Here is a 25,595-nt window from a genome sequence, read left to right on the forward strand (position 1 = left end):
TGAAGAGAGTCACAATATCCATTTCCTTATCTTGAATTGAGTTAAAACCAAAACACCACAATGTAGCCCCACATTAGGCAATGTGTCTTATCTTTTGTTTTTCACTTGGTATAATGTGACTGTTGGGAGAAAACTGCTGATTCTCCCAGCCTGCCTGACCTTCTCTGGGAACAGGGCTCTGTGCAAGGCAGAACAGACCCTGGCAGATCAGACTTGCAGGAGTGCTGAGTTTTGTGCATTTTATCACTTTGCTTCCTCATCTCCTTTAATCCTGGCTCCTTTATCTGAGGCTGCTGATGTGTAAGTGACAGCATGGTACGCATAGCGGAGAGCTCAAGGAGTTTCATCAGAACTTTGTCCTAACCTGTGCCAGGCACAAAGGATCAAAGGGATCTCCCCGCAGGACCAGTTCTCAGTCAGATTCAGAAGTATCAGACCCAGAGCATTCAGACTCTCAATGAAGGAAGAGTCAGCAGCCATTACAGAGGGCATCAGAAATTCCCCATGTATGAAAGGACTTGAGAAACTTCTGAACAGGATTATATGATGAGTTTGCCTTCAGTACCAGGCAGCTGGACTTGATGAGCCTACAGGTCTCTTCCAGACCTATGTCCTGTCCTATGTTAAAATGGTGATTAGATTCTGCAACATGGAACCAGCTTCACCCTTTGAAATTTTATACAATCTTTCCTCCCTGCCAAAGAGAGGAAGCAGCATTAGACACCCACAGGACAGGAGGTAGATTATAGGTAGTTCTGCCCCATCCCCAAATATCCACAAAAGAACAATCTTTGCCTTCTAAGGGTGGGGCCCGTCCACTATGCAGCTCAGACAAAAACCCGGGACTAAATTGGCTCAGGCTAACTCAGTTTAAACAGCTTTGGCCAGCCAATGAATCCCCATTCTTGTAGGTTGGCCAAATTGCATCTAAATTGAGCTAGTCTCAAACAGTTTTAAACCACATTTTAAGTCAATTCATCAAGCACGGTTCCCAGCCCAGAATATAGGGCTTCAGAAAAAGGCATGGGGCTACCAGCTAGTTTTGGTCAGATATATGCAGGGGTGAAAGTAACATTCCACACTTACCCGTACGGGGGCCAGTTCCGGCCCCTGGAAGGGGCGGGACCTCAGGCGGAAGGGGTGGGACTGGGGGGTCAGCGTCCCCCAGCCAGCCCATCCACACTGCCTGGCCCGTGCCACCCAGGGCTCCAGCAGCAATTTAAAGGGCCCGGGGCTCTGGTTGCAGCAGCCGGAGCCCCAGGCCCTTTTAAATCATGGCCCTGGGGCAGCTGCTCCTTTTGCCTCCCACATCGGCGGCCCGGGGGGGTGGGGCACAAAAGGGGTGGCGATGTTAAAGCGCTGCCGCAGTAGCGCTTTAATGTCAGCTGACTACGGGCCAGTACCGGTGGCTACTTTTTACCGGTATGCTGTCCCGGCCTGTACCAGCTTACTTTCAGCCCTGGTCATATGACTCATTAGAGATGACAAGGATGATTGGAACTGCTCACTCCCCTCCTTCATCTCTACCTGATGCTTTGGTTGCTCTGTTCCCTTGCCCTTCTCCTTCCTCTGTATTTGCTTTCAGTTTTGGACTCATCTTTCCATTTGGGGTGTGTCCCTATCACCAATGAATCATATTCCGCTTCCTATGCTCGCCTCGAGTCACCATGATAATACAGCCAGGACCAATCAGATCTCAGCTGCACCATTGCGGAATGGCCATTTTAGCAAAGTAAGTGGTGTCTGGAGAGCACCATTTAATTATATCAGTGAGCCCATTAACACCTTATTAAAAACAAGTGCTCTGGTGGAAGAATCCATCCAACATCTGTAGTTCATCTCACCAGCATGCTCTCTCCTTTAGGAATTGCAGCAGATCCCTATGTCAGAGCCTTGGGCAGCTGCAAAAATCATTTCATTCATTTTAGAATGACTGTTGTAGGGTTACAGAATCTGCAAGGGCGTGATTCAAAGCTGATTGGAAAGACTCCCATTGACTTCAGTGGAGCTGGTTCCAAAGCTGTAAACAACTGAAACAGGTTTGATGGAAGAGAACAGCTTTTTGCAGGGTATTTCACTTGACTGAAATTGCAACATTTTGGAGAACCATCCCTTTGCGGCCAGACATTCAGAAATGTATCTGTGCAATTATGCACAACAGCAGGACTGGTAATTGTGTGCGGGCAAACCTGAGAATGTGAGCGTTTGTCATCAGAGGGACTGTAGAAAATGGTAGATTCTTTGCGTGCAGAAATACTGTGCTGTCATAATGCATGGCATGGGAGGAGGCATTGACTGATTATTAATTGCTGTGCTGGTGGTTTCAGTTTCAGATAAGCACCACTTTAAGAATGAGCAGGTGATGTACAGATTCCGGTATGATGATGGAACGTATAAACCAAGGAGCGAACTGGAAGATATCATGTCCAAGGTACTCAATCTCCCTTCCAGGTTGGAGTCTGATAATAACTCTGAATAATAGTTATAAAAGTGTCTTTTTTACATATGTTTGGCTGTGACCAGCACTATAGCATACTCTCCGAAGGTAGCAGAACTGCTAATTTGTGTCAGTCTGCCACCGGGGTAGTGTAGGAGACATTCTCCCTCTCATTCCCCATCTTGCCAACTTGTTTATTATTATGTATGTATGTATGTATGTATTTATTATAAATAAATTATTTAATTACATTATTTATTACTTATTTATTATTGTTATTTATTATTCTATTGATTAGGAGAGAAAGGGAGGCGTCGTGATAAATTATTATTATTATTTATGTGCATTATGGTTGCACCCAAAGCCCCCAGTCAGGATAAGGGTGTTGAATTCTGTAAAAACACAATAGACTAATTTATACTAGCCGAGGCCTCCTTCCAGTTTAAGAAGAGAGGTGATATAGCAATGGTGTGTAGCTGTTTAGGTTTTTTTCCAGATACTTACATATATCTAAGGTGAGTTCCAGTGATCCCCATGTGCTCCTCAATCCGTTATTAATTGGCTGATTTCTCATGGCTATCACTTCAGAGGTGGTTCTTGAGGAAAGATCAGGAGGAGGAGAAGAGGGGTAATTCCATGGGTAAGAAGCAGCATAGAAGAAGCTGAGGTGTTTGTGTGAGAAGCTGACAAACTGATGTACAAGGCTGCTGTTGTTGGCAGAGCAAAGGAGGTGGGGTGACATAGTAAGAGACAAGAGTGGAAAAGCTGGGAGAGAGGTGAGGACTTGAAGGTGAAGGCAAGAAGCTCACACTTGGTAAAATGATACTGGGGGTCCAGTGAAGGGGGACTCAAACAGGGGTTTGATTCAGTCAGAGTGATCTTAGCAGCTGCAGTTTGCATGGGCTGGAATGGGGGTGGATGCTGGAAAGGAGGATATTAGAGGTAGAGAGCAGAAGTGAAACCTCAGTGCCAGGGATGGGAGAGAGATGGTTGGAAGTGGAAGGGGAAAGAGAAGAGAAGGTAAAGAGTTTCTAGAAATATTTGATCAGTCTGATTCCTGATGAGAAGATGTCCAAGGCCATGCTACTGTAGTTCCAGAGCTGCTATAGAGTATGGTTTTTAAAAAAAACACTGGATCTGGTGCATAATTATAAAGCCACATTTGTTTTGTTCCTTAGGGTGTGAGGCTCTATTGCCGACTGCATAGTCTTTACACTCCAGTGATAAAGTAAGTTCCGCTTGTCTGTCTGTCTTAAGGGGATAACATGCTGCCATTTGAAACCTTCTCTCTTTCTCCCTATAACCTGTAATGAAACAGTTGGCTCAGTTTATCCGGGCTCCTTTGCTACCATCCTATCTCCACAGCTGGGAATAGCAGAGGTGCTTCTGCTGAAGGACTGTAGAACTGAATTCTGGAGGGCTGGTTTCAGGGCCATTCTGGAGTCTGCTCTCTCTACCCATTCATCACAACCCTTAGCTTCAGAGCATTTATTTACCCCAGGTATATTCCTGAGTTTGGGGTTAGAGTGGTCATATTAATAAGTGATGCCTGAACCAGGAGAGATCACGGAGGTGCATCTGTAGCTGTTGCTTGTTACAGGCAGTATTGTTTGTTTTGTTAAGTTAAAGGGCTCATAAAAAACCAAAAGGGATAAATCCTGACTTTGGCAAAAAACTCTTACTGACTTTGGCAGGAGGATAGCTTGGCTAGGGGCTTTGGAATTTGACCCTGTGTAAATAAATATCAGCTCAAGGCACAGAACTAATCGAGGTGCACTAGTTAACCTGATTCCAAGACACGGGATTTTTAAACCTTAATGGAACGTCCAGATTCGCAATTACTGAAGCCTGTGTCATGAGCCTATTTGAGGTTTGGAATGAAGTGTTTGGATGTCCTGTTCAGCTGCCCATGGTTGAGAATGTGACATTTTCACTCACAGGAACTTTCTGTTTTAAGGTTCATACAATTTTGATGACAAAGACTAACCCCTGGAAAAAACAAATATGGGGCCCGGTTGGAGTCCCAATTTGATCAGAGTTGACTTCCTGTCCCTGAGTTGCTCAGGAGATGCTCCAAGGCAAAAGATACTTTTGGCATGACAATGGTCTATCTGCAGTATGGACACACTTAATCGATCATAATTCTGCCTAACTGAAAAGACAATTATCCTGGAGGGTGATGCAGCTTTGAGTAGGCAAAGTGGCAATGTGTGTGTGCCTAATCCATTAAGAAAGTAATTCATATGTAAAGCAGAAAAAGCTAATAGTAACTTGAGCTGAGAAAAAAATGTCCCTTACCTCAGGGTCCCTACAACATCAGACAGACTGTGCTGGATGCAGCAGTCTCATGAGATAAGGATCAGCAAGGACGAAATAACCACTGTGGGTCTATTTTATGGCATTTTAACAATGCACTATTTTTGCTACCAGGAGATTCTCTAGCCATTCTTTTATTTCAAGATTAATCTAAGTTTATGATAGGGATGGATTTAAAAGGAGTATAACCTGGTACTGTGAAAAATTAGAGCCACTGAAAACTTTGGGCTCTCCATGAATAGACTTAGACCTTCAACACTCTCAGATTCTTCTTTGAAGCCCACTGTCTTTCAAACAAACTCTTCCTACCATCTGCCCAGGGTGGACTGATGTCTTCCACTCCTGAATCTCTGATCTTCCTGCTCAATGACAAGTCTCAGCCTGTCCCAGCAGGCAGCAGGCTGGCACTATTCAGCTGTTCGTTGCCCCAATACCCAACTGTTCTGCCTTTCGATCACTGTTCTGTCTGGCAACATCTGAGCCTACCGTTCCTGCTGTCATAAGCTCCTGGTTGAGGAAGCCCACTTTTCAGAGCATGCTTAGCATTCTAATAAGCTGGGAAACCTGCTGAAATTGGAATATTTGGGTGTAAATGCCAAGAAGTATTGGGGGGGAAAACAGGAAGTCCCTGATTTTATGACTCGGTAGATATTCCCTCCATCACAATCCTAATCCATTCCCTTTACTGAAAACACAGTGGCCTCAACACAGCATCTGCCTTTGCAGTTTGTTCCCATCCACCAATGGTTTTACGAAGCCCTGGGGCAAAATATGATGGTGGCCCACTGGCAGCAGAGCATGTCTTATTTTGGAGGGCACTGCTTCAACAGCAAAGTATGTGAGGAGGGCGTCTAAACAGAAAATTGTTAGATTTGTGGAAGACGGGGAATAGGTGATTGACTGGCTAATGATGGTAAGGGGCATAGCAGGAGCATTTGTTTATTCCCCTGGCACGAACGTGTGAGTGGTAGAAAACACTTCCCTGTGTTATGGGGGCGGCAGGCATCATGCTACTTTAATTTGTCGGAGGCAGGGCGACTGGCTGCGATTCAGACATCACACAGATATGTTTCCATGTCGTGGCATCACCTGCAGCTGATGGGTCAGTGAGTTTAGGTCCAGATCTCCTTCCTGAGAAGTATTTAACTGGCAGCAGTGAGCAACTGGGCCTTGGACCAAGAGCCCAAAGCCAGTGAAATGTCAGCCCTTTCATCCCAGTGTCAAAGCTGTCCCTGTACGCTGCCGGCGAACATTAAAATGCGAGGAGCCACCTCTGACAATCTGGAAAACCCTATTCATTAGAGCTCAATATTTTCATGCTCTGCTTTATTATTCTGACATTTCCAAAGCACATTTGCTCATGATAAGTGTGTGAGAGGGGGAAGGTGCCCTCAGAACTCACACAGCTTTGTGCTGGACTTAGTGCATTACTGGAAGCCAGGCCAAAAAATGTGTGTAAGCACTATGGGGAAAGCTTTTGCTCTGAGGACACACATTTCTGGAAATGTTACGTTGTGTTTTCAAGTTCTGGAAATGCTACTTCCCCTTCTAATTTCTTACTCTCTGGGTTATGCAAACATGCAGGTTGAAGTTATTTAAAACAGCGAGACACAGCACAATCGCATCTGTAAGTGACCAGTAAAGGAAAAATGTGGGTAGGGTGAATTTTAATTTTAGATTTTTCTTCTTTGTCTTCAAAAAAAACTTTTGTATAGTTTGGTGCTAATGAAAAGGGCTGAGTTGATAGCACCAGAGAGTAAAATCTTCTCTTGAGCTACAGAATAGGTACATCCTGGCAGTGGTTGTGAAAGTTTCTCCCACAAAGCTGTGCCAGTGGACCTCAAACCTGAATTGGAAGGACCACCTCTGGGTTGAGAGGGGAATTCATCCTACATGGTCCATTCAGCAATTGGCCTCTCTGCTGAGCCTGCCAACGAGAGCGAGCCAATTAATGCAAATTAATTGCAGTAATGGCTTTTGCAATGTGGGATTAGGAATTGGATCAAGTTCACCAAACACATTTCACCCAGGCCAGTAAATAGCCATAAAATGGAAACAGCTTTCATTCACTACTGCCCTGGGATGTATTCGATCCAGTGACCTAAAGGTAAAAGGCTTTATATCCCAATGACCTGAGCCACCTAATCCCCTTTGCTTTAGAGACTCGAGACAAATTTATTTTCATAAAGACCCAAAACATAATTATTTCCATGATCTTGAACTGGAATGGACAAAGCCTCTAAGGACCATTGAGTTATAAATGTATCTTTTCTTTGTCTCAAGAATGGTGCTGGTCCATATTAGAAGACTTAAGTACTAGCAACTAAAAAGAACACACTGTATTTGACCTCTTCTCCCTGGGTATGGTGGGAAACAAAATCTAAATGCCAAGTTTTTAGAAAAATGTGGATCTGAATCTGGACATTTTGTTGATCTGGAATATGTTTCTCATCCAGGCTGTGAGATCTTCCCTAGTTTAAATCTCGGTCCTTTCTTCTAGAAGAGCAGAGTACCTTCTACTTTTTTTTTTCTTCTTTTATTTAGTTACAATGCTACACAAAACAGGGATGGTCTAGTTGACCTCATAGGTCTTTCCCATCTATAATTCCTCTTCCTGCATAAAATACAGATTGCAATAATTTACTTATTTATCCAGCCTAATTGAAATGTGTACGTTTTTATACTGATGTTTCTTATTTTCTTTGACCTAAGAGACCGAGACTACCACTTGAAGACCTACAAATCAGTCATCCCTGCCAGTAAACTAGTGGATTGGCTGATTGCACAGGTAGGAAAATGTAGATAAATAGTACTTATGTATATTGCTGTCATGATATCATTGACAGCTTCTGAGTAATGGCACTACAAAAGTGCCATGCAAATGCCTGTCCTCACTTCCTGATGACATTGTAAATAAGAACAGGGCAGCATTATCTCCTGTAAGTGTAAACAAACTTGTTTGTCTTAGTGATTGGCTGACCAAGAAGTAGGACTTAGTGGACTTGTAAGCGCTGAAGTTTTACATTGTATTGTTTTTGAGTGCAGTTATGTAAAAAAAAAATCTGCATTTGTAAATTGCACTTTCACAACAAAGATTGCACTACAGTACTTGTATGAGGTGAATTGAAATATAGTATATCTTTTGTTTCTCGTTTTTACAGTACAAATATTTATAATAAAAAATAATATACACTTTGCTTTCAATTACAACACAGAATACAATATATATGAACATGTAGAAAAACATCCAAAATATTTAATAAATTTCAATTGGTATTCTGTTGTTTAACAGTGTGATTAAAACTGCAATTAATCACAATTAATTTTTTTTCAGTTAATCGCCTGAGTTAACTGCAATTAATGGACAGCCCTAGAACCTGACTCTCCCTTACATAAAGACCCCTTTATTTTAAGTTCTCATTGATGAAAAGCACTATATAAGAGCTAGGTATCATGATATTGCCAAAGTGACGTAAAAGGGCCTTTGTGTAAATGAGCATTAGGCCTGGAATGTTCTTCTTCGGAAAGGTTCTCTTCAGTTGCATTTGACATCTTTTTATGTTAAGGAAACAAATGTGATTGAAGAGACACTGTGGGACCCCATTTATCAAATGAAACAGCTGAAAGAGGGGCTACCTATTCCCGCCTAGCAAAGGCAGAAGGAAAACAGGCAGTTTAGAGCTCAGGTTGTTGAATCTGTTCCATGTGGCTTAACAGGGTCCATGGAGAATGGGGGGGAAAGAAGCTGCTGTGGCCAAAAGGGAGCAATTTAATCAATCTAATGCAGCCATGATTGTAGTTCATCACAGTCCTGCAGGCAAGAGGTTGACTCAGAGGTCAAAATAAAAGATCAGTCTTAGGTCTGGAGAAAGTGAACTCATTTTTTTCCTCCTTTTCCTCATTCTCTTCGGTTAATCCAGCCTGCAGGTTTGCTGTTCACTGAATTTTCCTTTATGCTTCATGCATTAGGCTTGAATCATCTGTGTATAGAGACTAAATTGGTGTGTGTGTGTTATATAAGAAAAAATGTCTGATGTATTCAGTTAGTTAATAGGAACATTGTCAACATTTAACTTCTGCATCTTGGCTTGGGCCCAATTCCCATTCATGTCATTGGGAGATATTCCTTTGACTCTAGTGGGAGTTGGATTGAGTCCCAAATTTGCTAAATTAAAAATCAAAAATATGATTTTTTTTCTAACTGGTGGCACTACAAATTCTTCCATGGATATCAAAATCCATCAGGATTCTTCCTGCTACTTATGTCATTCCTTGCTTTATGAATCGGTCCTGTGGAACTTAATAGTAAATTATCACTTTTCTATAGTTTGTTTTTTCTTTTTTTTTTTTAACTTTCCCATAAAATTTAACAGAAAATTGCTTCCATGCTATGGAAACCTATAGTGTTGTCTTCACTTTCAAAGCCCTCCATGGCCTATCCCCACTCTACCTTTCATCTCTTACTCACTACTGAGATGTAGACTCCCACCTCTGATCATAGGTGCTGGAACTAGGGATGCGGGGAGGGGGTGCTGCAGTACCCCCTAACTTGAAGTGGTTTCAATTATATCCAGGGTTTACAGTTTGGTTCAACTGCTCTCAGCGCCCCCACTATAAAAATTGTTCCAGCACCCCACCTCCGATTGGCTCATGATGCCACCATCCATCACCCCCTTGTTAAATTTCCAAACAGGGGCCTTTGTGCTCTCTCCCATGATGCCCCTCCTGCTTGGGAGGAGCTCCCTGTGAACATCCCCAGAACTAACTCCTCCTCCTCCTTCAAAACCCTCCTGAAAACTCTCCTTTAGAGTGATGTCTACAAAAAAAGACTTAGCCATGGTTTGGCCACTAGTGTATTGAGAACACTGCCTAACATGCTGGCCAATAGTGTCTCATTGTCTCCTTATACTCTTGTCTGTCTGCATCTGTTGTCTCTTGATTTAGTCTTAGATTGCAAGCTCTTTGGAATGTCTTTTTGCTCTGTGTTTGTACAGTGCCTAGCATAGTGCGGTTCTGGTCCATGACTGGGGCTCCTAGGTGCTACTGCAATACAAATAATAATAAAGGGATATTGGGCCTTATTCACCGCTATGTTAGCTCATTGTTTCCCCGGGGTGTAGCTCCATTGAGAGCAATCCATTGATTACACTGGCATAAAACCAGAGTCACATGGTGGGGTGTTGAGTTTCATGTGCAGTTTCTGCAAGAGACACATCTAAAATTATATGTAGAATGTTAAATGATGTCTCTCTTTAAGGTTTTTTTATTACTGCTCTTCTTGCAGTTGGAGGGATTACTATTTGGAAATATGCACAGAGGATCTGCAATGCTCTATTTTCAATTACCTCCTAAATTTAAAAAGTGCTGGTTTTCAAGGGATGTGATCTGAGGCCACGCTAATGTCAACAGGAGTAGCCAAGTTTGCTTTAGAATCCCCGCACTTGGAGATTTTAATGTGCAGTTGCTGGAAGAGAACCAGATCCCAAAGGCTAATTTAAGAACGGTGTCAGAAGGCATTTCCCCTTCAATTTATTCACAATTACAGAATTAAATTAGACTTTAAATCCAAGCCCCTATGCAGAATGAACTATCCATTTAGCCTAAAAAATAAGTCATAGTGGTAGCTGGGAGTTGTCACATGGCAGGATGTTGAAACTGAGAAGAGCATTGTAAAGCCTTGAAATTAGTTTACAGTTAAAAAATGAGTTTAATGTTTATTAATACCTACTGCTTGTCTATCCTTGGGGGATTATGAAATAGACTCAGGCAGCCCCTGGAGCAGTCGCACTGTATCCTGGCAGGGATACAGCCATTGCTTTTTGTTTTGCAGACACCATGGGTTTTGTCTTGCTGTCAGATAGTGGCAGTCATACCATCTCACAGTGAGCAGCATATGCAGAAGATCAGGAAGTAGAAGGGAGGGAGCCTAAATGAAAATGAGTCAGGCAGGGTAATAAGAATCTACCTCTAAGCATGTCAGTCATTCTTAGCCAACTGCAGGGTGTGGGCTTGGGGAGGTTGGGACCTGTGCTCAAACGGTGAGCTTAATCTGAGTGCTAAATCCCAGGCTGCATGGGTAAAGTCTGCAGGGTGGAGCCTCATCATTCTTCATACATTTTTCATTTTTTGTTTCTTTGTATTTTTTCTTGAGAACAACCTCAAATGGCTGCAATTGTGGCCTTTATTTTAGAAATAAAGGCACCTCAATAGGGTCTGATCCTGAGAGATGCTGAGCACCCAGAATTCAGTGGGATGTCACTCAGAGCTGTGAACCATACTCGGCACCTTGCAAGGTCTGGCAGTGAGCAAGAGAGGGTGCAGCAGGCACATCTGCAAAAATCTTCCTTTCTGCATGCCAAATAAGCTATTGCAATGCAGAATTTGGGCATTTATTGCAAATAACCAATTTTCTGCATGCAAATTACTTTTTAATGATTTGTAACAGGCACATTTGCAGACTCACCTCTTGCACCCTACTTTGAAATGTTGGCTTGAGGGCTTCAAATGATATTTAACTGAGCGAATCGTTTTTTTGCAGATTTGGCTGTATGAGAACACAGAGTACCATAGAAGTTTAGTTAAATGCAACCTTTGGGAGTTCACTTGAACTGATTATGCAGAGAGCGTTTTCCCTTTCTTGGTTTAGATATAGATAAAAATCTCTCTCTCCTTCTAAGAATGAGTGGTATTGTCTGTGGCTAATGGGTACTGAACTCAATCTTTATCACGATTGCCAGTAATAAAGAAAAATGTCTCCACACTGAGGTAATATTATGCGTCTGTGCTGGTAAAACAGCTGCTTTCCAGAGGCCTGGTCTTTTGTCCTCCCAATTCCTGTGGGAGGGAAGGGGTACTATATATAGGAATGAATGGGATTTGGGCAAAGGGAGGCCTATTTTAATTGCTTGCTATTGTTCTCTGCCAGTCTGCTAATTTCAGAGCTGCAAGCACAGGGAGGGGAAATTGTTTAGATTAGGAAGTAGTCTGAGGTGTAACATTTATCCTCCTGTTTCTAGGGAGACTGTCAGACTCGGGAGGAAGCGGTCGCACTGGGTGTTGGACTCTGCAATAATGGCTTCATGCATCATGGTAATGTATCAATAACCCATCTCATAGCTAGTTAACAGAGCTCTACTTCAGTCTCATTAACTGGGGAGATCTGCAAATCCCTCTCCTATAGGCTGTGCCGCACATGCTGATATACAAACAGCTGCAGAGGTCCCAGCAGGATCCAGCTGAAATGCAGCCATGGGGAATACTGCAGGCACTGAGCCTATACTGGGGTAATAGCTCCCCAATAGGGTCCCCATGTTGATGATGTTCTTGGTAAGCACTGCAGCACCTAGCCAGTTTAGAGGGGAGATGTTTTTCTCGCCATGTGTTTCAGTGCCATGACTGGGCCATCGGAAATGCTGCACATGCTAAGTACTGTCCTGAAATGTACCTCAGTGGGTCTCAGGAATATCATGGCATGCACTGGTCTAACCTGTGCTGAATCTCCAAACACTAGGCTGAACTATTCTAAAGGAATTGCCAAATTGCTCAGTCCAGTTTCTGCCTCTTGGATCTGCCTTGGCAGCCCTCAGAGCTGAGCGGCTGGAGCTGCCAGATTCTCAAGCTCAGCCCTGTGTTTTGAGGTCTGCCCTGCTCTTTAATTTCTCATGGCTATTTTAGATTGTTTTTGCACCCCTCCGGCAGTGAAGATTTGCTCTAAAATAAAAGCTCTGCTGTTTAATGACCCCATATTCTGCCATCTCCCATGTCCTCATAGTAATCAAGATGCGGCATGTGGGAAACCCAGCGGAAATATCCAAAAACCCTAGTGCAATATAGGAGTAGCAATTAGTGAGGGGATGTGAAGGAGTATCATTATAATTTGTGCCCCAAAATGAAAAGGTACCATCTCTCCAATGGGCATTTTAGATGGGCAAAGCCAATGGAAAAATCACATCGGCGGTAAAAGCATGGATTCTGAGAATTTGTGGCCATTTGGGGCTTTAGAGTTTGAATTAAATTCTCTGCCCCCATTGCCCATCCCTGAACAGACATTGTAGCAAGCACAGCCTGTTCCCAGAGTCTAACTGTTAATCTCAGTTTATGGAACTGGGGGAACTCACCATATGGAAACTCACTAGCATGTTCGTTCTCTTTCAATTCAGCTGGCAGCTATGGCCCCAGTCAGGAAACCTGGAGGAAGAGGGATGGGAGGGTGAGATTGTGATCCCGTTATTCACATTGTGTAGTCCCTTACTTCTCAAAGAGCCCCAATGATCCTTTCAGAGCAAGGTCCTACTCAGCATGAGCAAGTGTCTCAGAATATGGCCCATCATGAAAAGGAGACAAGTGATGAGCAATCCCCAGGGAAGCAGAGGGTCCAAACTTTCATCCCTTCCCTCCAGCCTGGTGATTGGGTGATGGAGACCTGAGCTCAGAACTGGAAAATGTGCCTTGTAGAGCCCCCATCTCTGGCAGACCCTCAGGTAGTGCCCCAGCCATTGCCTAGATTTTGGGATACATTGTCTTGTGACAACTGCAGGCTTTTGACTATATAGATATATTTTATACATATATAAATGAAATGGCTGCAAAAATTTTAATGAAATGTTCCTGGAAAAGGTGAGTCAGGGACTGGAGAGGAAGAGTGTGGCGAGCACCCAGTATTGCTGCTCTGGGCCGATCAGAGGCTATCTGTAGATTTCTCTGCAGTGTTTACCCATAGGCTTTAATCAGAACCACCCTTGACCTGGCCCCAGAAGATGAAAGAGACATTGGGAAACAGACACCACGGCCAAACTGGTTCTGCAAGTCCCTGCCAGACAAGTGATTAACTTCTCAAGAGAGTCTCTTTCCTTCAGCAGCTTTTTAAATTTTCTTCTGAGGCCATTTTTTGTTGTGTGGAGCTGACTGGCCTTTGGAAGCCTCACAATGGGCCTGTGTTTACAGATGGGAATTTCTCCAGCTAGTGGCTGAAAAAGCAGCACTGCATCCTCCCTTGAGTATTTCAGATTCTGCACCAATAGCATGAAAAGGTGTCCCATATCTGACTGCAGGGAGAGGCACACTGAAAATGAGTAAGCAGGAGCATGGGGATTGGGCATGGTCTTAAAACTGTAAGGATAGGGATCATGGGGCCCAGCATGGAACTCTTCGGGCACTAGTACCCAAATTTACTCTGGTTTATAAAGCTATTGTCACACACATACAACAGCCTTCCTCTCTCAGAGCCATGTGGTGGAACTCCACTTCCATTTTCAGCTCTCCTATCCATTCTTAATACCTACACGCTGAACCATTACGTGTGGACTCCCTTGCTATCCCTCTAACAAGCAGTTCAAGAGCAATATTGTTCCCAGAGCTGTGAATCTGCCCATTGTCTTCCTCCATGATGCTGGTGCCAAGACAGGGAAGTAAACAAATCACATCCATATGTGTTTCAGCTCCATTAGACAAACTGCCAAAGATAAATCAGCATTTGACCAATGAAGAAATGCTGATTCAGTGGGGAAGTAATATTTACTTTCCAGGTTCCAAGTGGTGTTTCCAGAGATGAGACCTCTTAATACATAGTTGTCTAATGCTTGCCTCCGGCCCCCCCGCCCCCCCCCCCCCACAGCCCTGTTGGCCTGACTGGAGCTGACCCCCAAATATAGAAGTCAAACTATGCCTATGATCAGAAGAACTGAAGATCAGACCACGATCCACCATGCAGCTTGGAGAGGTGTGCCCAAAGTGTGCTAAATAAATGATTGGCTGGAATTGGTGGTCAGGATTTTGTTTGGTCTCTGGTTTTCTAAAGGTTGGACAGATATTTTTAGACTTCCTTCTAACTCACGCTCTCTCTCTGTCCACGTGTGTGTGTCTTCCACCTTTGGTTTTCAGTCCTGGAGAAGAGCGAATTCAAGGATGAATCCCAATATTTCCGTTTTTATGCTGATGAGGAGATGGAGGGTACAAGTTTCAAGAGCAAGCAGCTGCGTAATGACTTCAAGCTTGTTGAAAACATCCTAGCAAAGTGCCTGCTGGTAAGACAGAGCTGGTCTGGTGTTCGTTTCACATAAGGCATTGTGATCTTTCGCTTTCTAAGAGACTAAATTTATACTACAGTGTAGTAGAAAAAAAAACAGGGTGGGAAATTACAGACAGTAGCCAGATATTGCAGCGGACTGATTCATTGCAAGACTTCTTTTTCTTGAGAGACAAGATGGGGGAGGTAGATTCAAAAGGAGGCCTTGCATCAAACGGACTGAAGTTAAACACTGAGTAACATCAATAGCATGGTAGATGTACTTAGGTAAAAGTCAGGTAACTCCCCAAGTTTCATATGTTTTTGGGAGTCACTGTGAGAGTGATTCCAAATACAGTAGATACCCAGTTCAAGTCTCAGTTCCAATATCATGGCTGGGATCCAAGAAAACCATTTTCCAGGCAATAGTATTGTTCTCCATGTTGATTCAAATAGTTATTTCCCATGATCCCCAGTCTGTTAAATACCATCACACTCTTGATTACATGTGGACTGCTTTACCCTTGTTTGGACTTGCATGCCATTTGTCCAGGAAACCTCATTAGTACCAGTGGCCCAGAGCCCATACTCCTCTCCTGTTGAGCACTGGCAGAATGCAGGAGCAGGAAGAAAGCCCACATCATTAACAACAAAAATAGCTTTGCTGGAAAGGATCCTGAGGCCCATTAAAGGAGGAAAGAGTTTTCCTGGTGGATGGCCAAAATTGCACCCTCCTGCTGCTATTCTACCTCCAGGGAGATCAATGTTTGTCTTACTGGCTAATTGTGATATTTAAAGCACCACACAATGATGTCCCTCCCTCCTTCTCCATAAAAATCGTTCACCTGCGCATCCAGTGCTAGTGAGCTGTGTGTCTATATTCATCCTCCTATAAAGTCATTTGATACAAAGAAGCTGCTAAAGGAATAATTTACTTAACTGCCAAGAACTTACACTCGTGAGCTGTAGCTCACGAAAGCTCATGCTCAAATAAATTGGTTAGTCTCTAAGGTGCCACAAGTACTCCTTTTCTTTTTGCGAATACAGACTAACACGGCTGTTACTCTGAAACTCTGGGCTTGATTCCTGCATTTTGCAAAGCACTCAGAGATCATCTTCATATTCACTCATAGGGCACTGTCATCACTCAAGCTACTTTGGATTTTCTTCCCTGTGGACAGAGGTCCCTTTTTGGGGGAAACAGATTAACCAGCATACATCGTCCACTTTTCTTCCCCCTTATTTAAAATTTCAAGTGTCTAACAACAGCATTATTTCTACCCCTGAAATAAGGTAGCCTTTTAAAGGTCAGCAGTAGACCTGGTTGATCCTACCTTCTGCTAATGCGTTGGATGTTTATTAGCATTCACCAAAGAGTTTATGTGAATAAATTTCAACCTCTTGGGTTGTTCACTTTGTCTTTTTGCTATTGATTACGAGTAGTTTATGACAGAGCACCTGAGTCACATCTACTTTCTGACTCTGGGTAACTGAAAGATTTAAAACAGGAGAAATATTTATTATATTACTGTTATTGTAGTTCCTAAACAAACACAATCCCCTTCCAAAGAGCAAACAGTCAAAATGAATAACAAACGATGCATAGCAAATAACAAACAGCACGCTTCTTGGTACAGATTTTCAAATGAATAATTAATTATTTGTGCTAAAATTCTGGGCTTCACTGCTATTTCCACAAACAAACCAAGAGCTGCCTAAATACTTGTGAAGTAGACAATCCCACAAATACAAGCACTGGAAATGCATCACATTTATTCATGACAACATTCATGCCTCCCTTTTTTGGTTAGCAATAAGGAGCTGCTGGAATCCTTGTGCTTCCCTGTCTGCAGAACAACCCCGCCTTGCTCCTTGTTAACTGGGCCTTTGTACATCACTCCATTCCTTAGGGCTCCCTGTAAGCCACACTGTAGTTAGGGTAACATAACTTCCACTCTGCTGGATTTTGTATTGTATCACTACAGTGTAACCTGCGTTGCCTAAGGGGAAAAAACTCAACTCACTCACCAACTGGTGCTAGGTTTTTCCCCCTTTCCCTATCTTGGACAACCTTGCACTGTAAGGAGGGAAACAACAAGAGCTTTCTGGCCAATGAAAATCACAAATGCCAAAGGAAAGTGATTCCAGGCTGGAAAAAAATGCACTTCAAACAAAGTTTGATATTCATTTATTTATGCAGTTGTTTTTGATTTATGGACATAAATCTTGATGTGCTGAAAACATACACAAAATTCTTTGCATAGTTCAGAAAGAATTAGGGCTTCTGACTGCCTCCAGCTACAGGGATTGTATCCGTGTTGCAGCATTCCCCTGTTAACTTTTGTTCTACACTTCAGCTCATCAGACCCAGCACTTAAAGAATCAAATCTCAGACAGACAAATGTGCTTGTGGAGATGGGCATCCATGAAGGATCCACCAGAAGTTTCCCACACTCTCGTTCTGTCTATCAGTGGGGGACACCAACCGAGTCAGGATCATTTGTCTGATCTTAAATGGAAGGTGTCAGAGCTTTTCCTGTCACTATAGAGATACTGCCTGCAAACATCTTGGGGAACAGCTTCTAAAGCACCTTAGGCTCTTGTAGGAGCTCAGGAGCCTAGCCACCATTGAAAGTCAATACCAACATGGCTGCCTTCTGGCATTGTAGGTGTTTTGGAGAAAGGTGGCATCTAGTGGTCTGAGCACAAGAATGAGGAATATACCTGGGTCCTAATCCAGTTTCTGAAATGAGCTCACTGTATAGCTTTAAGCAAGTCACTTAACCACTCTGTGCCTCAGTTTTCCCATCCGCAAAATGAGGATAATATTTACCTGCTACCTCTGTCATATTTAGAAGGGGCTTTGAAGATGAAAGGCACTAAATCAAATAATAATTAATAATAGCACTTTGAACTTACTCTGTATAGTGTAGCACCCTCCCATCCCAGGGTCTCAAGTGTGTAGATATTAGGTAGCATTATAACTCATTCATGTTTCTCACTACAGTTTTAAAAGAGCCATTTCAATGAACAAGGCAACCCCCTTAAATGTGCTGATAAAACTATGGCATTGCAAAACACATTTCTCTTATTCAGAGCTTAAATAGTGACTTGCATTGTTAAAATAAAGTCCTGCTCACTCCCTAATAAAATCTCTTCACTATTTACTCATTTCAGGAGAATTATTCTTGTGTCTTGTGCTAATATAAAATGATCTCATTCTTCACAGCTTCTGCAAAAGAGAGGCTGCCTCATTGCCTTTCATTAATCTAGCCTCCCAAAGTCTATTCAGGTTTCAAGGTAACAGCCGTGTTAGTCTGTATTCGCAAAAAGAAAAGGAGTACTTGTGGCACCTTAGAGACTAACCAATTTATTTTGAGCATAAGCTTTTGTGAGCTACAGCTCACTTCCTATTCCTATTCAGGCTTGAGAATTCAAAATCATTGATTAAAAGTACCCTCAGGAACAGAGTCACGAATGAGAGTCTGTCCCAGAGGGATCTCTGAACTCCCAAGGATTTGGGCTGGCAAGTCAATAACAAGAGGCATCTGTCATCCAGGTGTAGCCAGATGCCATGATAAGGGTATTTTTGAGTGGATTTGGCCACTAAAAACCCCAGCAAACACTGAAGTGAAAATAAGTCTCTCTTATACTGTAAATCTTTCATTGTTAAGTTATTCAGAATGTTCAGTTCACTGTGGAGGTCATGGATCAAAAGGATCTTGATTTTTGTTGTGTTTTATTTTTTGTGTTTAGTGATTGGCGAAATGTAACACCAAAGACTTTAGCGACTCAAAGGCTTCCTTGTCAAGGCTTACAGCAGAGCTGGGTTTATGCTGCAAACGTTTTCCCCACTAGTGTATGTTCGACATTTTCAATTTATTCACTTCAACCATATTCACACTCTCTGTTGAGTTGGATTTCCAATCATGCAATCAAGTTTTACTGATGTGTATCCTTAGCGGGATTGAATTTAAGATCACACACTTAAGTCAGGTTTCAGAGTAACAGCCGTGTTAGTCTATATTCGCAAAAAGAAAAGGAGTACTTGTGGCACCTTAGAGACTAACCAATTTATTTGAGCATAAGCTTTCGTGAGCTACATTTCACTTCATCGGATGCATACTGTAGAAAATACAGAAGACTTTTTTATACACACAGACCATGAAAAAATGGGTGTTTATCACTACAAAAGGTTTTCTCTCCGCCCACCCCACTCTCCTGCTGGTAATAGCTTATCTAAAGTGATCACTCTCCTTACAATGTGTATGATAATCAAGTTGGGCCATTTCCAGCACAAATCCAGGGTTTAACAAGAACGTCTGAGGAACGGGGGGGTGGGGGCGGCTGGTAGGAGGGGGTAGGAAAAAACAAGGGGAAATAGGTTACCTTGCATAATGACTTAGCCACTCCCAGTCTCTATTCAAGCCTAAGTTAATTGTATCCAATTTGCAAATGAATTCCAATTCAACAGTCTCTCACTGGAGTCTGGTTTTGAAGTTTTTCTGTTGTAATATTGCAACTTTCATGTCTGTAATCGCGTGACCAGAGAGATTGAAGTGTTCTCCGACTGGTTTATGAATGTTATAATTCTTGACATCTGATTTGTGTCCATTTATTCTTTTACGTAGAGACTGTCCAGTTTGACCAATGTACATGGCAGAGGGGCATTGCTGGCACATGATGGCATATATCACATTGGTAGATGTGCAGGTGAACAAGCCTCTGATAGTGTGGCTGATGTTATTCGGCCCTGTGATGGTGTCCCCTGAATAGATATGTGGGCACAGTTGGCAACGGGCTTTGTTGCAAGGATAGGTTCCTGGGTTAGTGGTTCTGTTGTGTGGTATGTGGTTGCTGGTGATTATTCGCTTCAGGTTGGGGGGCTGTCTGTAGGCAAGGACTGGCCTGTCTCCCAAGATTTGTGAGAGTATTGGGTCGTCCTTCAGGATAGGTTGTAGATCCTTGATAATGCGTTGGAGGGGTTTTAGTTGGGGGCTGAAGGTGACGGCTAGTAGCGTTCTGTTATTTTCTTTGTTAGACCTGTCCTGCATGCAAGGAGCACAATGAATACATCTAAGGCACACCTAAAAATACAGTTTTTGGGCCAAATTCTGAAAACTGGAACAAAGTCTCAGTGAAAGTGATTTGCCCGAAGAAAACTGAGCTGAAGCGAAAACACAGCAGATGTGAGGGGAGAAATCTTCAGCCTTCTGCGTGCTTCCAAGCCTTCTGAATGCATAGCCACCATCAGCCAGCGACTGGAAAGCATGTGAGGGGAGTAGCAGATATAACATTGCTTCCCTCCCAACACTGGTTTGGCCCATGTGCATTTGTGTACTGAAGATGGCTGAAATAGAGGTTAACCTGGGATAAAGGAAGCCACAAGCTATCCATTTGGTGTTACTGTTTATTCAGACAGACCATACTGCACTCTAATGTGCTGGCAACTGACAATGGTTTAACATGTGTCCTCCATGTTGGAGGAAAGTCCCTTACCAGATGATTGGGCAGTTTCATAGGGCAGTAGGGATATAGTTCCGTGTTCACTGAATCATCTCACTCGTTGTTGTCACCATTTTTTAATGTTGGCGTGTGGCCAAGTTCTGCTGGTCCATCGTGGCACACAGACCCCTTTTGATTTCAGTGGGGAGCTGTCCATGGAAATCTGAGGGCAGAAACTGATCATTAATGACTTAAATTCTCCTTAGCTTAAAGCTTATACTTTCTGCCTCTCTGTCATAACCCAAATAGCCATCTTCCCTTCTGCCAAGAGCCATCCATTAAATAGCGTGGCTTTGTCTGGAAAGATCAGCCCTTAAAGGCACAGCCCTTATACGTATCTATTATACTGATTACATTAAGTAGAGGGTCTACAATTTTTTCAGAGCCTGGACCATCTTTTAATAGACATTGTATCATGGGCATCGCTCCACCATTCACAGTCCTATGGCTTCCCTGTGGTACAACAACAATTGCTTATGTGGGAAAGTGTCACACAAGAAATATTTAATTCAGTATGTTTTTAGCTGCCTTTTAATAGGTTTTAGCAGCTAGGAATGAAAGAGGAGCCAGCATCATGTGACCAGCCTGCTCCGCACGGACTACTCTGCAGACCATAGTTGGAAACCTGTGTGCTGGAGTGACTAGCAAAACCAAGGGCTCTATAACCGTCACGATGGACGTTGTGGCGGTAACGAGCTGCTATTGGGGGAGAGTTTCAGTCACTAATAAATGGCGATACCCCATGCGCTGGAACTCATATCTCACCTGTTGCAAACAAAGCAGACGCGACAGAAACAAATATAATGGGCTATTTTTAGGGTATTTCTTCTCCCTGTGTCCTGGCCAAATTCTATTGGAGGATGTTCTGCCTGTCTAAACTTCCCCTGCAATTTCAATTGAATATTCTTCTTTACATCCTGGACTGTATAATTGGGTGATGCTGCTGTTCAATATTAAGCAGCTGCCGTTTTATACTCCCGAAGTGGCTGCATTTCAGGGGTGACAGAAATGATTGCTGTGAATGGAAAGTCTCTTAATTGCTTTGGGATCCTTTGGGATGAAAGGCTGTACTGTACTGAAATGCAAGGTATTACTGCTTTATTATGTGGAAAACACATCACCGCTTTCTCAAAGTGTTGCATAGCAGCAGATGAAATGAACACTGACTATAGTTTGCATAAACGTTTATAAAAGGGCTTTGGGATTCTTTGGCTCGAAAAGTGGCACAGAAATGTAGGACTGTTAGTTTCATCACCATCACTTTCATTGAAAACAACCCACATTAAAAACTTTACAAACAATTCCGTTCGCCCTCAGTTTTAGAACTGAGAAGGGCGGGAAGGTCATTAGGAAATGACTGGGCATGAAAGAGATTTCCATGTGCAGTCATGGTATTTGCACACAAACTAGACATTCAATGGTGTGTAGCCCTTGGCGTCTCAGGTTTTACAAATCCAGACCTCTGTGTACATCTACACAGCGAGCAGCAGCCCACAGCAGTGAGTCTCAGAGCCTAGGTGGATGGGCTTGGGCTACAGCGCAAAAAAATAGCAGTGTAGACATTATAGCTTGGGCTGTGAAACCTACACTTCTCCCTAGGCTTCAGAGCCCAAACTCCAGCCTAAGCTGCAATGTCTACACAATTATTTTTAGCACCGTGGTGCAAGCTCCATGAGCCCGAGTCTGATGATCTGGGCTTGACACTTGCGGCCACAGGCTGCTGCTCACTGTGTAGATGTGCCCTGAATGTTTAAGATACTGTATCATTTTGTTTCGCCATCCACAGCTGTCTGAAAGCTGAATATGGTTTTGTCATGCCACATGTGAATGTTCAGAAGCACCCGAGGTTTTGTTCAGAGTAGTGGTCATGGGTCACAGAGAGTGGCAACTTTACCGTGTTATCAGGGAATACAAGGATGGTGAGTTAGTGTTGTTTCCAGTAGAGCTATCTGAAATACCACTATTCCCCAACAACCTGTCTCAGCGCTGTTGGTTGCTTTTTTTTCCCAAAAGGTTAACACTGCATTTGCCTTTAGCCGCGTGACTCCCATTAAAATAAATGGGAATTTTAAGGCTAGCTCCCCAGTTGGTGCTTTGAAAATGTAGCCCTGAGCATGTTTCTCCAGCAGGAGAGGGACTGCTCAGCCTCCTTGCATGGAAAATGACAAGTTGAATGGGAGAGCTGCCCAGGTAGTTTTCAATTGAATCCCAAACTTGAGGCGATAAAGTAGGCATTGTGTTGGGCTGAAACTCATGCCACTTGCAACAGTGCAAGGCCAAAACCTAACTAGCATTGTGCTCATTTTCTAATGAACTCTTTGTACAGAGTATGCTTGAGTAGCATTGTTCTCAAAGCATTTTGTTAGACAGAACCACCGCACATTTTCCACTGAATCTTCCCCCCCTTGGTGTTTCCCTTTTTATCTGAACATCTCCTGAACAGGTGGTTGTTGGGTTTTTTTCTCTTGTAGGTGTCCTAGAGTAGCGAGTTATTTTGCACCTGAAGATTTTGGCTCCTTCAGGGAAGGAAGGTTCTATTTTCATAATCTTCTGCAGTGATGAACCACTAACAGGAGGAAATTGATACATGAATGGCATTGACTGTAATAGAAAGACTAGTGCTTTTCAGCAGTGTAGAAGTCGGAAGGATCAAGGGAGTAATCTTCTATAATTTTCTTGTCATAGTGGCACGTGTTAGATTATAGGCAGCTTTTCTTTTCATCTGATTTATTAGATTTATTTCTCTTATTAGATGTGTATTAAATGTGTTAAGCTCACGAAATGAGGCTTCTCTGATGGAACTCAGTACAATTAGAGACTGAAATCACAAGTTATTAAGTTCAATACACTACAGGGGTAACTGGATACAATTTTAGAATCTGTGTTATGCAGGAGATTACATTAGATGATCTAATGGTCCCTACTGACTTTCAGATCCATGAATCTATGACAACAATGACTTAAGAAGTGAAAAGCCCAGCTCTGTCTCCTTTCAGCTCACCGGTTCCTCCAAAACACGCTTCCATATCTGTAAAACGTTACCCTGTGCTCTTTTTATTTTTAAGATCTTACCTGGAGAGGACGACTACGGGTTTGACATTGAAGAAAAGAACAAAGCAATCGTGGTCAAGTCTGTTGAGCGAGGATCTCATGCAGAGGTGAGACCTTCTAACAATTATAAACATTTCCCTTTTGGCAGTGGGAAGAAGCTTCTTCTTTGAAAAGGCACAGCAATATCCTTTATAAGCCTGTTTCATGTTAGTGGCAGCTAATAGGAAATTGGGGATTGTCTGCAGTTCCTCTGGTCATAAACTGCCTCTGTACATTGATACGTTTTTGGCTGCTTTGCATAAAACATTCTTGCTGAACATTTTTATTAAGTGAGAAGACAACAGACAGCTCCTTTTTGTGATGATCGCAAAGCTTGGACAGTGTCAGGAGATGCAAAGCTGAGAGCAGGGAGACAGTAGTTGGATTTACAGAGTGGGCATATTTGAATTCTGTTTTTTTTTTTCAAACATATATAAACTGATTTCTTCCTTGATCCCTGGTGTTTTCTAAAAGCACTAATCAGCTTTATTGGATTCTCACATATATTAAATGAATCTATATGAAGTAGTTATATTACCACAGTATCGGAGCACCTCACAACCTTTTTGATGTATTTATCCTTACAAACCTCCCCCTCCCCCTCCCCCTCCCTCTCTCTCTCCTCCCCTCCCTCCCCCCACCCCCTGGTAGGGAAGTGCTGTTGTCCCCATTCTGCAGAACGAAGGCATGGAGAGACTTGCCCAGCGTCACACAGGAAGCTTGTGGGAGAGCAGGGACTGGAACGCTAATCTCCCAAATCCAAGCCTAACCTCTATCCGTGGGCTATCTTTCCTGGCGATCCTGCAGATTGCTTGGATGTGTACTGTTCTGGGCTACCTGTGCTTCCTTAATGATCTAAGGAGAGGAAGCAACCAGATTGATTTCGACATGTTGAGAGAATCCCAAATAGGAACTTTAAGAGGCAGTTTAATATTGGAATTAAATGATCTTATTCTCCCTGGTTTTGTAGCCCCCAGCAAAGCTGGGCCCATGCCTAAAATCAAACTCAAATTAACATAAATTGGCCAAATATTTTATTAATGCAAACCTCTAGGGTAAACCATTGCCTGACAGATAATCCCTCGGTCATTTCTTTGGCCAGCTGCTTGTAGAACATTCTGCATTGAAAATCTGTTTGTGTTTTGAGACAACAGGAGCACACAATTTTCCAAGGAATCTTTTTCTTAACTGTCCAAGACAAACAAGCTGTGACCATCTGCCCATCTTTTCAACTTGGCTTTAAAATCTTGAAGGAACCAAATCAAGATCTCACTGAACTGGAAAGCTGTCAACTCCATTTACCAAGATTTGAAGCCTAGCAGTAATGCATTTCATTAATTGCTTTTAGAAAATACATAGTGATATAGCATATGGTTCTGTGCCAGCTCAGCAGCTTTAGGCCATTTGGAAATCCTCTGCCTGTTTTAACACTCCAGGGACAAAACCAGGGCAACGAGTTTCACTTCATTGTGCCCAACCACACTTCATTGGATTTTATTACCGATCTTTAGGCCAGGTTAGGATTTCAGATATACTAGTGTGAATCTGGAATAACTCCATCAACTTCAGTGGGGAATTACTCCAGATTAAAGGGGACAGGTGACAAAAGCCCACAGCTAAGTGTAAAAAAAGGTGACCTTAACATAGGGCTAGATATTGGGGAGGGGGAGGGAATGGAAAATTACAGTAGGGTCATAGGAGCAATAAGATGGATAATAATGGGTGGATCTACTCAGCATCTAAGATGTCTGTATACAAATGCAAGGCATATGGGGAATAAACATGAAGAACTGGAAGTATTAGTACATAAACTAAACTATTACTTAATTGGCATCTCAGAAATGCGGTGGGATAAATTCATGACTGGAATATTGCTATAGAGGGGTATAACTTGTTCAGGAAGGCAGGCAGGGAAAAAAGGGAGGTGGTGTTGCATTGTGCATCAAGAATATATACACTTGTTCTGAGTTCCGGAAGGAGGTGAGAGGCAGACCAGTTGACAGTCAGTTGGTGAAGATTAAAAGGGAAAATGAACAGGGGTGATGTCACGGTAGGGGGCTACTGTAGCTCACCAAATCAGAAGGAGGAGTTGGATGAGGCATTTCTAGAACAAACAACAGAAATATCCAAAACACAAGACCTGGTAACTGGGACTTCAACTACCCAGTCATGTGCTGGAAAAATGATACAGCAAAACACAAAATGTCCAGTGAGTTCTTGAAATGTACTTGGGACATTCCTTGT

General features: G+C 42.8%; 1 protein-coding gene across 5 annotated transcripts in view; it reads left to right on the plus strand.

Annotated features, from left to right (window-relative positions):
- PREX1 (phosphatidylinositol-3,4,5-trisphosphate dependent Rac exchange factor 1) overlaps positions 1 to 25,595 on the plus strand; it is a 323,079-nt gene that overhangs the window by 148,430 nt on the left and 149,054 nt on the right. For all 5 annotated transcript variants that reach the window (XM_048819856.2, XM_048819857.2, XM_048819855.2 and 2 more), the window contains exons 12-17: positions 2,328 to 2,431; positions 3,616 to 3,665; positions 7,466 to 7,541; positions 11,770 to 11,842; positions 14,633 to 14,775; positions 23,327 to 23,419. In XM_048819856.2, the coding sequence (XP_048675813.1) occupies positions 2,328 to 2,431; positions 3,616 to 3,665; positions 7,466 to 7,541; positions 11,770 to 11,842; positions 14,633 to 14,775; positions 23,327 to 23,419 (539 nt within the window). The remainder of the gene's footprint in view (positions 1 to 2,327; positions 2,432 to 3,615; positions 3,666 to 7,465; positions 7,542 to 11,769; positions 11,843 to 14,632; positions 14,776 to 23,326; positions 23,420 to 25,595) is intronic.

Source organism: Caretta caretta, chromosome 13 (assembly GCF_965140235.1).
Source record: "Caretta caretta isolate rCarCar2 chromosome 13, rCarCar1.hap1, whole genome shotgun sequence".
NCBI classification, from domain to species: domain Eukaryota; kingdom Metazoa; phylum Chordata; order Testudines; family Cheloniidae; genus Caretta; species Caretta caretta.